Source organism: Mustela erminea, chromosome 5 (assembly GCF_009829155.1).
Source record: "Mustela erminea isolate mMusErm1 chromosome 5, mMusErm1.Pri, whole genome shotgun sequence".
Lineage (NCBI taxonomy): Eukaryota > Metazoa > Chordata > Mammalia > Carnivora > Mustelidae > Mustela > Mustela erminea.
The window spans coordinates 94,630,503-94,644,446 of NC_045618.1; the positions used below are offsets into that span (position 1 = coordinate 94,630,503).

The window sequence follows — 13,944 nt, forward strand, 5'->3', positions numbered from 1 at the left end:
ATCCCAGGACGCTGGGATCATGACCTGAGCCGAAGGCAGCTGCTTAACCAACTGAGCCACCCAGGCGTCCCTCATTCTGTAGATCTTTGATGCACAAAAGTTTTAAACTTTGATATAGTCCGTTTGTCTGTTTTTACTTTTGTTCCCTTTGTTTTTGATATTTCTGGGAAATCATGGCCAAGTACAATATCATGAAGATTTCCTCCATGTTTTCTTCTAAAATTTTTTTATTTTTAGGTTTACATTCAGGCTTTTAATCCATTTTGAGTTAATTTTTGTATGTGGTATAAGGTAAAGCTCCAAATTCATTCTTTTGCATGTGAATATCCAGTTTTCCCAGCACATTTTTAAAAATTGATTGCCTTTTCTTTGTTGAATGATTTTCTACCCTTGTTGAAAATCATTTAACTATATATGCAAAAGTTTATTTCTGGGCTCTTTGTTCTTTTCTGTTGGTTTGTTTGTCTTTGTGCTAAAACCACAATTGTCTCCTTTTGATATTTTTGCCCCTTTGCAGTGTTATGTTGCTAATTGGAAGTTATTGGTTGTTGTCAAGAATGAAGTGGGACTAGTTAATTACCATGTTATAAAGAATATGTTGGAATAATTTATAAAAAAAATAACTTTAGTGTATTCATTTGGCTCTGTGATTTTTGGCGTAATCAGAAAAATGATCTCCCTAAGGGTAAGGATGATGTTCTTAATTCTTTTTACAGCATTTTAATTACAGGGTGTGGAGTAATTGATAATCTCTGAAGATGCAGGGGTGTGGTAAATTTGCTGATTGCAGAAGAAGCCATTATGTTCCACTTAAGTATTAGAATAGGGCTGATGGTAAATGACTCAGACTCTATCAACCAACATTTTCTTGTTGGTTTGTTTGACATTGGCTTTGAAATAAAAAGACATGAATCAATGACTAATTTGCATATGGAAAATTAATCTTCAAATGTGTCTTTTCTTTAAAGGAAGGGGAAGAAGAGAAAAAAAAATTGAAAGCTTCTTTGCCTTTTTAGGGCCTCAAATGCCTCAAACATGGAAAATGGGAAGGGAACTTATTTTTTCTCATAATCTAGTATTTTGGATTCTTTTTTACTATGTACCAAGTGGGTTTGCTTCTTGTATTATTTTTCATCACATGTATCTATAGATTTACTTATATCATTTCTTTTCAGATTCTTCTGACTCTTCCCTGCTTATTCTGCTGCTTACCTTTCCTCTTCCCCAATATAAAACCTGGTCTCTCTTGTCTTCGAATCAGTTCTAATTTATATCTGTTTGTCGACTGTCAAGGATTTTTCTGTCAAGTGGGCTTTTCTCTGTTCTGGATAATTGTTCTTTCTATTGTCCTAAAACTTACAGTTTTTCAAAGTTAAGACCCAGTTTTTTATTTCATGAAGCCCTTCTAGATGGCTGTAATTTTCAGTTGATTTCTGTAAACTTTCACTTTGTTTCATTTAAAATTCTCTGTTTTGGGGGCACCTGGGTGGCTCAGTGGGTTAAGCTGCTGCCATCAGCTCAGGTCATGATCTCAGGGTCTGGGATTGAGTCCCACATCGGGCTCTCTGCTCAGCAGGGAGCCTGCTTCCTCCTCTCTCTCTGCCTGCTTCTCTGCCTACTTGTGATCTCTTCTGTCAAATAAATAAATAAAATCTTTAAAGAAAAAAAAATTCTGTTTTGCCTGTCGTTTTTTAGTCTCTTCCCAATGAATTTAATAAGCCCTAGAGTAAGGACCTTCTGTTATACTTAAATATTCTTTACCAGGAATGTAATATAGTACTAGACATACATTAGGCATTAACTTTTGTCTCCACCCAAACTACCCCTGTTCCCTTGTTTTTCTCTTCTCCTCCCCCACTCCTTTTTTTTTTTTTTTAATTTGAGAGAGATAGTGCATGCATATGCATGAGTGGAGGAAAGGTGAGGGGGAGAGGGAGAGAGAGGATCCTCAAGCCGATTTCCATGAGCATTGAGCCCCTTGCAGGACTTGATCCCAGGACCGTGAGATCATGACCTGAGCCGAAACCAAGAGTTGGATGCTCAACCAACTAAGCCACCCAGGCATCCATTCCCACTTTTTTTTTTTTTTTTAAACATTCCTTAGATTTACCTGGTTATAGTTAATTCTTCCAGTGGGATTCAGCCTCAGAAGGTCTCCTGATTTAACATGTTAAATTTCTCCTTTTTTTGGGATAAAATGTGCTTCATACTATGTTTTGAAATAATGTTTTGAACATGTTTTAAGATTTGGATTTCATAGCTGCTTGACGTTTACAAGATACCCTCTATACACACAAAAAAACTAGTAAGAAAAACTAAAAATAATGTTTTATAATGTATATTATAAAGATCTCATTTTCTTAATTCACAAAGAGCTTGTAGAAACAAATAAGAATAAAAATTAGTAATATAATAGAAAATATGAGTGAAGGATGTGAAGGCATTTAAGAAAAAAATAGAAATTCAGCTTTCTTGTAGTTAAATGCAAATCACAATGAGGGTACTATTTTTTTTTAATCAAATAAACAAAAATTAGGTTTTATGATACTTAGTGCTGACGAGAGGTGCATGCATTGTTAGTAGGTTAATCAGTTAGGACTTTTGTCTGCAAGTAATAGAAAACCTGTCTATTCCTAGTAGTTTAAACAAATAGGGACTTATTTTTGCACATAGTGTGAAATTAGCATTGTGTTATTAGTAACTGATAACGTCAGGGCCGGCATTTCTTACTTTTCCTTGCCAATTCCTTATTGACTGCTTTAAAGACATAGGTTGTTTTAGATATGTTCACATTCAAGGTGATAAGAAAGTGGTAGAACCTACACTATTTGTGACTTTCCCTTTTTGTCAGAAAAGCAAAATCTTTCCCAGAGCTCTATAGTAGATATCCTTTTCAGTCTCATGATTCCCACATGGGGCTAGATATTTTGTTACTCAGACCAGAAACAGGTTTTACTAGGAAGATGGTAAGAGAGGATATTGGATAGGCAACTGAAAATGGCTCATGGAATTTTTCTAGAGAACAATTTCAACATTTTCCCCAATTTAATATACACATACTCTTTAATATACATGGATTCTTTGATTCAATTTTTCCAGTGTTCAGAGATCAAGAATGAAGTTAATATATTTCTTTAATAGGTAGCTGGGGCTTTTAAAAGGTGGTTTTCATGATGCCAAATAAACATTTGGAAGATGTTGCTCTTTATTTGTGTTTCCACAGATCATTAACTGAAGACAACATAAACAAATATGCAAAATTCTCACATGGATGAGTACAGAAATTCTAGTAATGGCAGCACAGGCAACAGTTCAGAGGTAGTGGTAGAACAGTCTGCTGATTTCAGTACTGAGATTATGAATGTGACGGAAATGGAACAGTCCCCTGATGGATCTCCTAATGTGAATGCAGCTGCAGAAGAAAATGAAGTAACAAATGCTGTGGACCTTCCAGTGACAGAAACAGAAGCAAATTTCCCTCCAGAGTATGAAAAATTCTGGAAAACTGTAGAAAGCAATCCTCAGGATTTTACAGGCTGGGTATATTTGCTTCAGTATGTAGAACAGGAGGTTAGTAACTATTTAAATGGGATTAGAAGGGACAGATGAATCAAGTAATAGCAGATGAGGTTTACTGTTTTGTAATTAAACAATTTTCAGATTAAGTTGAATAACATTAGATATGTACATTTTTTAGCTTTAAAATAACTTTTATAACATTTGTACCTATTTGTCAACATTAGTAGAGAGTCTAATCTTTATAATAATTGGTGTGTATGCGAAAATACGTATTTAATCACTGAAATAAAAAGTTACCTTCTATCTGACAGAATTACTTCCCTTTGTTTCAGAGGATAAGACTAATACGCAAGAAAGAGATCTGTGTGTGTATGTGGTTTTTAAATCTGCGAGTTTATTTTATTTGAGATAATACATTTGGAAGAAATAATATTTTTCTGACATTAACTTCCAGGATTTTTAAACACCCTGTTTTATTTTCATCAGAATCACTTGATGGCTGCCAGGAAAGCGTTTGACAAATTTTTCATACACTATCCATATTGCTATGGTTACTGGAAAAAGTATGCAGACCTTGAAAAGCGGCATGACAACATTAAACAATCAGATGAGGTGCGTACATTACTGAATAAAATTATCTCCATTAGGTACTGTAAGCCAAATAATAAAACAAAAACTTTTTTTTTTTTTTTTTTTTGGCTGGCAGTACCTACGATTTATGGTCAAACAATTTTATAGGGTATTTTATTTGCATTTGTCACTCTTGTGGCATTTGTAGCTAATATTTTCTCTCTTTGTTGGCAGGTGCGTTAAACCTCTACAGTTTGTCAAGCTTTGCAGTGCAAGCCTCTGTATTACACTGCAGCTTAACAAGTAGGGCAGGGCTTTTCTCTCACTTACATTTATTTCTCATTTTCCAAACAATATAGTTGGTTTGCTAGTCACATTTGCTACGTCTTATTGCATTTTTGGTCAGACGCTGTCATTGATGCTCTAATGGGTCTGTGCCCTATGGTCTGTAACCCAAAGCCTGCCCACACAACCCGGTCAGAATGCAGGGACTGCTGCGCTTTGAAGATCAAGACTCTGCACGTGGGGATCAGAACATTGCCATGTTCTATCCAACCTCCACCCAAATGGTAATGGTAGATTATTTAAACAAAATTCCAGTAATTAGTATTTCTAAGGTTCACCGGATAACACAGTGTTGCCTCTCTGTTAAGAAATAATTAAATATTTGAAGTACAGTTTGTTGTTTTCTTCTTAGGTGTATCGTCGGGGGCTTCAGGCAATACCTCTTAGTGTTGATCTATGGATACATTATATAAACTTCTTAAAAGAAACACTGGACCCTGGTGATCCTGAGACAAACAGTACAATAAGAGGGTATGCTAAAAATTGATACTCAGATGCCTTCAAAATAGAAATAAGTCAGATATTTTGATGTTGACAATAGAACTACTCATGAATGCTAAACTGAATGTTTAACATACATTTCATTTTCACTATTTAAAAAAAGATACATGTAATAAACTGACACATGATTATAAATATTATAGATAATAATGTCCTCATTTCACACGCTCCCTTATGTTCCCAATCCCATTCCCTCCATGATTTATGAATTGTGTGTTCTTCCATATATGGATGTTTATAGGTGTATGTATTGTACGTATTTGATTTTTTTTAATGTAACAGGCTGTTTTGGAATCTCTCCCTATCGTAATTTTTCAAGCATTGCAAAAGTATTTTGTGGTATTGAAGTACTATATTTTATTTGACTAAATCCTTATTTATAGGAAATAATCAGTGGTGCTATAAACATGTCTGTATTAGTCATTATTTATGTCAAGCATGCTAGAAATAGAACTTTTGTCAAAGAGAACACAAAACTTTTATCAAATGTTCTTTCAAAAGTGGTCAATTTTAAACTCTCACAGTATATGAAGAGTAGTTATATTTTCCGATAGCTGTGCCACATTCTCTTTAACCTCCAGTGATATCTCATTATTTTTGTTTGTGTATCTCTGGATTGCTCATCCCAGTTTGCCATCTTTTTGTATACTTATATCAGCCATTTGCTTATTGCCTGTTCATGTCATTTGCTCGTTTTACTTTTGGATTGTCCTTTTCTTATTGATCATAGGAATTTTTTTTAATGTGTTCTTGGTTTTTATTTTTATCAAAGTATGTGCATATGGTTTAAAAAGTCATTGTTAAACCACTTGTAACAAAAAGCAGTCCCTCCACCCCTCCTCAAATATTTTATCTGTTTTTTATATTATCCTTCATGTTTATAATAGTAACTCTTTACTGCTCTTTCTCTCTCTTTATTACATTATGATTTTGGTATAGTAGATGAGATTTTTAGTTCACTTATACCCTGTCTTCCCATTTCTTACTTTTCCAATATGGATAGGTTTTGGAGCCTTTTATTTTTCCTGGAGTTAATTACCCCTTCTTACACTTCTTCCTTTTTCTCACTTGCTTTGTGTTCCTTGAACATTTAAAATTTCCTACCCCTTCCAACAGCTATTTTCAGTTGTCAGTAGTAATAACTGGACTTACTGCAGTGTACAAATGCTATGTGCATTTTTTTGAAGCTAAAAACTGTGTATATCTAGTGTTATTCTACTTAATCTGAAATTGTGAAAGGGAATTTTACTCAGAAATTTGCAAATTCCATTTTTTACCCTTCCCCTTGGGGAATATCCCTCTTGGAACTTTCTCTTCCGTAGTCTGGATTGGTTGCTTTGTTCTGTTTCTGCCAAAGAGCAGTTATTTTGAGATTTCCTCATCATGAATATAGGAGATGCTTTTACCTCTTTCTTGGGTTTCAAGCTCTAATTCTGAGAGTTTATAAGATCCAGATTTTTCTTGGCTGATGCCTATCTTTAGAGGATTACGTCCTATAACTTCTTGATAAAAGATGCTTGGGAGAAAAAAACATTAAGATTTTGTAAATCTGAAACAGCCACTTGATCCAGTAGGGTATAGAGTTTTGATTTGGAAGTAATTTTTCCTTAGGCCTTTGAAGGCATCTCCATTCTTTTTAGATTTTGGTTTTGTTAATGAGAAGTATGATAATTCTATGGATTCCCTTTGTATGACTCATTTTTCCTCATGGAAGCTTTTAAAATGTTCTCTTTATCTTTGATATAAATGCAGTTTTATAATATGCATTGGTGTGAGTTTTCTTTTTCTAATTCATTGTGCTTACTTAGTGGGCCTTTTCATTTTATGGGGATCATGTCTTTCTCTTCAGAGAAATGTTATTATTGAGGTGCATGGCTGGCTTAGTATAGCATTGAGCTTTCCATCGTGGGGTCATGAGTTGAGCTCTGTGTTGGGCTCAGAGTTTGCTTGGGCTTGAGTTTGCTTAAAAAAATAATAAAATTTAAAAATCATCATTACTGTATATATTCTTATGTTGGTAATTCTCTTCCTGTGGTTTTCTCTATTGTTTTTATAGTTGTACATTGGATCTTCTGTTTTAATCATTTAATTTAATTTAATTTTTTTTTACTTTTTACATGTCCGGTTTTTTTGGCTTTTTGAGGTATTTCCTTGACCCTTATATTGGATTTTTAATATCTGCCATCATTTTTTTAATATTTAAGAATCTTCTTTGTTTATTGTTCCTTTTGTCTTCCTATTTTTGTTACATGGCTTATATCTTTTTCTTACTTTTTAAAAAAGTATAAAGAGTTAAAGTTATTTTCTGTTTCCAGCACTATTTTCTCTGAAGTGTTTTATTTACTTCTTTTCATCTCTGACTTGTCTGATTTCTGCTCATGTTAAAATGAGATTTTAGGGGTGACTGGGTGGCTCAGTGGGTTACGCTCCTGCATCTGACTGTCTGCTCGGCAGGGAGCCTACTTCCTCCTCTCTCTCTCTGCCTGCCTCTCTGCCTACTTGTGATCTCTCTCTCTCTCTGTGTCAAATAAATAAATAAAATCTTCAAAAAAATATAAAAGATTAGTTTTAAGGGGCACCTCAGTGTCTCATTTGGTTAAGCATCTGCTTTCAGCTCAGGTCATGATTCCAGGGTCCTGGGATTGAGCCCTGCGTGTAGCTCTGCTTGTCAGGAAGCCTGGTTCTCCCTTTCCCTACTTGTGGGTGCATGTGCTCTCTCAAATAAAATCTTTAAAAAATATTAGATTTTCATAAACTGAATATAAGCTCTGTGTATTTTGTATGCAGGGTATTATCGGCTGGCTTGATGGGCTTCGCAGTAGGGTGATCAAATGGGCACTCAGGTTTTTGTTGGGAGAATCCCAGTGTTGGTATTCTTACATTTCACTGCTGTGCCACGTAGCTCCTCATTGAAGGATCATCTGATCTGCCTGGGGAATGTATACCTAGCTGCTGAAATCCCATAGCTGGGTAGGAAAGGAGGTATAAGGTCTCTTACCATTCCTTAAAGCAACCTTCTTGTAAATATCCTGTCTTTAGTTCATTAAATGCTTCTTAATCATAGTTAAGATGATTAACTCTCCCAATTCCTTCCACTTTTGTTAGTTTCTGGTGTTTTAATTTCCTGAATCATTTTTGGGATTCTGCAGGGGCAGTAATATGTATTTTACTGTCTTGAAAACCTCAGACATAAACATATACATGTGTGCATGCATGCATAGACACATCTCTTTTTTTTTTTTTTTTTAAAGATTTTATTTATTTATTTGACAGACAGAGATCACAAGTAGGCGGAGAGGCAGGCAGAGAGAGGAGGAAGCAGGCTCCCTGCGGAGCAGAGAGCCCTATGCGGGGCTCGATCCCAGGACCCTGGGATCATGACGACCTCTGCCGGAGGCAGAGGCTTTAACCCACTGAGCCACCCAGGTGCCCCTGGACACATCTCTTAATCCTTTATGGATATATTAAATCCAGTATGGATTTAGTACATTTTAAAACTTTGTTTAGAATGTCTGTCTTGACTTTACATCACTTTTTTCTTAATGTGGTTCAATCTTTAATCTTTTATTCATATGTGAGTCTTTTGCCTGTCTTGCCAAAAATACGTAAACCTGGTATTTTCTTCTAATTTTTTAATAGTTTTTTTTTTTGTTACTCATTCATCTGGCATCTTAGTCTGTGTCTTTTTTAAGTTATAGATTAACCTTTTATTTTGTCCAACTTTTTTGTGTTGATTTAAAATACCTTTTTTATCATATACTAAATTCTCACATGTACATTGTTCTGCTTTCTTGGAACTGTTTTGTGATCCATTTTTCTGTTACCTGACCAATATCATACTTTTTATCACTGTAGCTTCCTAATTTCTTTTGATGTCTTTCAGGAAAATGTCCTCTGCATTGTCCTTTTTGTATGTTCGCTGAGTGTTAGAATTTGTTTTACCTGTTCTGCTTAAAATTTGTTAGACCTTTGATTGGAATTTTATTAAAGTTGTAGATCAATTCATACTGTTAAAAATCCCTCTTGATTATAAGATATATTTGGGAAATATGTACCTAAAAGTTTTTATCCCACTGGGATATCAAATCCAGTGATTAAAATTGTTTACAAAAATCTCTTGAAATGAATTAGGTTGTTTAAAAACATATGGTGTTATTGTTGTTTTGTTTTAGTAATCTGTAATTTTAGAATCAGAGAGACTTTTGAAAGTTTTAAAAACATTTGTTTACTTCTCATTATCTTACAAGGCAGTTGGGTTCCTTCTTGGAGAGTTATATTTTGCCAGAAAGTCTTTAAATTGAGATAAAATTTGTTTCTGTCTCTGCTGTAGATGAATCTATTTGACAGACATTTCAAATTTCACAAATATTTAAGTATCTGCATTGTCACTCTTGATATGTTTGCAGTGTGCATTTTGCATTGTAATTCTGTGTAAGATAAAATTACATCAAAGTATGTATATTCCCGTTCCCTTACTCTTGAAAAAGTAGCTGTTGAACACTTTTTTGGTTACTCCTTCTGCCTTTTATTCCCTACTTGTATAGGAAGCAGTTAAATGTAATTTTGAATTTAGCATGATCTTCTGAAATTTTGAAATGTTTTATTTATTTTTAATTTTTAAAAAATTGTATAACCGACATATTATAGTTGTACAACTGAATGATTTGATATTTGTATTATTATAAGGTACAGAAATATTATAAAAGTGATTTTATTTTGGAACGATAACTTAGAGGTGATTTACTTTTTCAGAACTTTTGAGCACGCTGTTCTAGCTGCAGGAACAGATTTCCGGTCTGACAGATTGTGGGAAATGTATATAAACTGGGAAAATGAACAGGGTAACCTGAGAGAAGTTACAGCTATATATGATCGTATTCTTGGTATTCCAACACAGCTGTATAGTCACCATTTTCAGAGGTGGGTGGAAAAATCCAATCATTAAAATATATTTGATTATTCAGGTAATTAATTAATGTTGAGGATTATAATTCTCTTGAAATGTCATGTGAGATTCTTTTAGATAAAAAGAGGAATAAATTTTCTTACTTGACAATCACAATTTATACACTTTTAAATTTTAACTTTTTCCCATATATTTTAGGAAATGTTTAGGAACTTTACTGTTTTTATTTATTTGTTTTTAAAGATTTTATTAGAGACAGAAATAGTGACAGAGAGCATGAGTAGGGAGGAAAGGGAGAAGCAGGCTCCCTGCTGAGTTGGGAGCCTGATGTAGGGCTTCTTTTCAGGACCCTGGGATCATGACCTTAACCAAAGACAGACACCAACTGAGCCACCCAGGTGCCTACTGTTTTTAAACACAAGTTTTTCTTTATCCATTTTATAGATGAGGAATAACAGGAATCCTGTCTAAGGTGTTTTGGAGTGGTGAAGGAATGAGAAAATAGAACCCAAGTTTAATTATTCTTTGTGGTACTAAGTTAATAGAGTACATGGCACATAAATATGCTTATTTAAAACTTAGTGGTTTACTCAGGGCTCCTTGGCTGGTTCTGTCTGTGGAGCATGGGACTTTTGATCTCAGGGTTGTATGTTCAAGCCCCAAGTTGGGTGTAGAGATTACATTAAAAAAAAATAAATCTTAAAAACAGAAAATTAATGATGTACTGAAGGTATATTCTTGTGATTCATATAACATCTTATACCGAAAACATCTATTTTTGAAAAGATCTATTTTATGTAGTAAATCTAAATCTGTTCGTATTCGGTCACAAGTAATTTCATTTAAATTTCCCCACTATGATTTTGTCATGACTGGTATTATTTAATTTTTATGAGGACTGTTAAAACAACTAATTCTGTGTGTTGCGATTTCCACATTGTTTTCTGATGTACTCAAAATATCCCATTGCTTAAGGACTCAAAGTCTTTCTGAACAAGAAAGTATGTATTGCCAGTATCTGCTGTGTTAATAAATACTTGCATGTTTTTTAGCTACCATATATTCGACATTTTTGTTAAAACTTTTATAAGTAGTATAGTGTTAGAGCCTGTAAACTTAGTGCTTTTTTTAGTAAGTGAATTTCCAAATTTTTTTTTTTACTAAAAAAGAAGACTATGAAGCATCTAAAAAGTTACATGGATCAATTTGTTGAAGATTAGAGGAAGTTATGCAGATCCAGATTAGGAATAGGAACTGTATAGATCTGAATATATGGTCTCTGTTTTTTATGAAATAGAGGAGATGTCCAGGTTTCTAGGGTATAGTGACCTAGGAAGACACTTGATTAAAGACATTATTAGGGGTGCTTGGGTGGCTCAGTGGGTTAAAGCCTCTGCCTTCAGCTCAGGTCGTGGTCCCGGGGTCCTGGGATGGAGCCCTGCATTGGGCTCTCTGCTCAGCAGGAGGCCTGCTTCCCCTCCTCTCTCTCTGCCTGCTTCTCTGCCTTCTTGTGATCTCTGTCAAATAAAATCTTTAAAAAAATATTATAAAGACATTATTAACACAAGGCTTGACATACAGAAGTGCTTGATGCATATTTTTTTGAATAAAAGAATACAAAGATTTTAAAAATCCTTACGAGACAAAGAGGATACCTTTTCCTAAACTGTTCTTAAGGGATCTACGGTATAGATAAAGTCTGTGGTAAGAACTTTATTTTTGGTAAGAAAAATAAAATATAATTAGGAAACACTTGCTACATGGCATTTGCTATATGTCAGATGCCATTCTGAATGCTTATTTATAATAGAGCATTATAACTTAAGCATATAACTTACAGCATATATAATTTATTTAATCCTCACAATAAGCCACTGAGGATTTAATCCTCATAATAAGCCAGTGAAGTATATTATTATCCCCACTTTATGGGGATATTATTATCCCCGTTTTATGGAAGTAGAGGCACAGAAATATTAAAATACTTGCATGAGGGGTACCTGGGTGGCACAGTCATTAAGCGTCTGCTTTCTGCTCAAGTCATGATCCGAGGGTCCTGGGATCAAGCCCCACATTGGGCTCCCTGCACAGTGGGAAGCCTGCTTCTCTCTCTCCCTCTCCCACTCCCCCTGGTTGTGTTCCCTCTCTTGCTATCTCTCTCTCTGTCAAATAAACAAAATCTTAAAAAAAAAAAAAAAAAATTTGCATGAGGTCACAGAGTTAGTGTTTTGAAGCTGATTGAAACATGGTGTGGCTCCAAAGTTCTTGGTATAGTCTCCTCCAAATCTTTTTATTGTTGTTTAATGAATATCCCAGGAAGCCTGGTGGCTCAGTCAGTTAAGCGTCTACGTTTGGGTCAGGTCATGATCTCAGGGTCCTGGGATCAAGCCCTGCATTGGGTTCCCTGCTCAGTGGGGACCCTGCTTCTCTCTCTGCCCCGCCCACCCCTATTTGTGCGCTCTCTCAAATAAATAAAATCTTTTAAAAAAAGTGAATATCCCAGTAGGTTTTTAAAATTATGTATATGCTTATAATAGATACTGGTGGATTGCATTACACATGCTGCTCTTTAATCTGCACTTTTTTTTGTTTTTAAAAGATGTATTTGAGAGGGAGAGGGAGAGGGGGAGAGGGAATCTTAAGTAGACTCTGTGCTGAGTACAGAGCTCAATGCAGGGCTCATTCTCCTGACCCTGAGATCATTACCTGAGCTGAAATCACGAGTCCCATGCTTAACTGAGCCATCCAGGCACACCTAATCTCCTCTTTTTCTTTTACTATATTGATAACCACTTTCCTTATCAATGTTTATAGCACTAGTGTTTGTGTAAGTAAATCTTAAGACATAACTGACTGCTTTGAGAACCAGTGGAATGTGTTCTTTTGCCTAATGCATTCCTACTTGGTCATTTATTTAGTACTTGTTATTTAAAAGATTATATACCATTTAAGTTGTAGAAGTAAAGGCTCAGAGAAGCTATATGTGAATGGTGTTGGCTCTCAAGCTGATCAGAAGTGTGGAGGAGGAAGCATGTTTAAAACAAAAGTGTTCAGCAGCACCTGGGTTGCTCAGTTGGTTGGGCGCAGACTCTTGATTTCAACTCCAGTGGGGGTTTTAGGGTCATGGGATCGAGACCCAGATGGGGCTCCCTGCTCAATGGCAGATTTGCTGGGGATTCTTCTCTCCTTACACCCCTCCACTACTTCGCGCATGTACACGCTTCCCTCTCTCTTTTTTTCCTCTCTCAAATAAATATTTTAATATTATAATTATTGTAATAATATATTATTGTATTATATATTATGATACATTATTATATATTTTTTTCATAATAAAAATCTTTTATTTATTATTTTTATTTTTTTTAAGATTCTTATTTGTCAGATAGCAGATAGTAGAAGCACAGAGAGCTGCAGGCAGAGCAGGCAGAGCAGACAGTGGAGGAACAGGTTCCCTGCTGAGGAAAGAGTCTGATATGGGAAGCCTAATGTGGGACTTGATCCCAGCGGGATCCCAGCGAAGGCAGACGCTTAACCACCTGAACCACACAAGTGTCCCTCAAATAAATAAATCTTAAGAAAAGTGTTATCAGTGCTGTTATAGAAATATTTCTGTTATGTAGGTTTGTTTATTGGATATATACTGATGACATCTCTAAGGAAATACGTAATTTAAAATTTTCCTTAGCATGAGAGTTTGTGATGTTGATTTAACTTCTCAGACCCAGTCCCTGGTAGTTCCTAAGCTCCAGACCTATTTAAATACTGATAATTTCCCAGCAGGCACTGCTCTTTTGTGCTTCTGTGATTTTAATACCTTTTCTACTTCCCATTTGCCTGGTTAATTCATAGTACTCAAAACCATACAGCTTAATTTTTTCTATGTGAAATTTTAATTTGCCAAAATAGAATGTTCTGTTATTTGTGCCAGCACTCTGCCTCTTTATTTACATTTGTCTTTTTTTTTTTTTTTAAGATTTTATTTATTTATTTGACAGACAAGAGATCACAAGTAGGCAGAGAGGGAAGTGGAGAGAGGGGGGGAGCAGGCTCCTTGCCAAGCAGAGAGCCCGACTCGAAGCTCGATCCTAGGACCCTGGGAT

General features: G+C 35.1%; 1 protein-coding gene across 8 annotated transcripts in view; it reads left to right on the forward strand.

Moving 5' to 3' along the window:
- The window catches only part of PRPF39 (pre-mRNA processing factor 39), a 38,015-nt gene that overhangs the window by 11,390 nt on the left and 12,681 nt on the right, over window positions 1-13,944 (forward strand). For 2 of the 8 annotated variants that reach the window (XM_032344127.1, XM_032344129.1), the window contains exons 2-5: window positions 3,224-3,570; window positions 4,006-4,131; window positions 4,787-4,905; window positions 9,688-9,855. In XM_032344127.1, the coding sequence (XP_032200018.1) occupies window positions 3,253-3,570; window positions 4,006-4,131; window positions 4,787-4,905; window positions 9,688-9,855 (731 nt within the window). In that variant the 5' untranslated portion in view covers window positions 3,224-3,252. Of the gene's footprint in view, window positions 1-3,223; window positions 3,571-4,005; window positions 4,659-4,786; window positions 4,906-9,687; window positions 9,856-13,944 lie in introns of those variants that run through there. The other 6 variants (XM_032344135.1, XM_032344133.1, XM_032344132.1 and 3 more) reach the window with 6 other exon arrangements.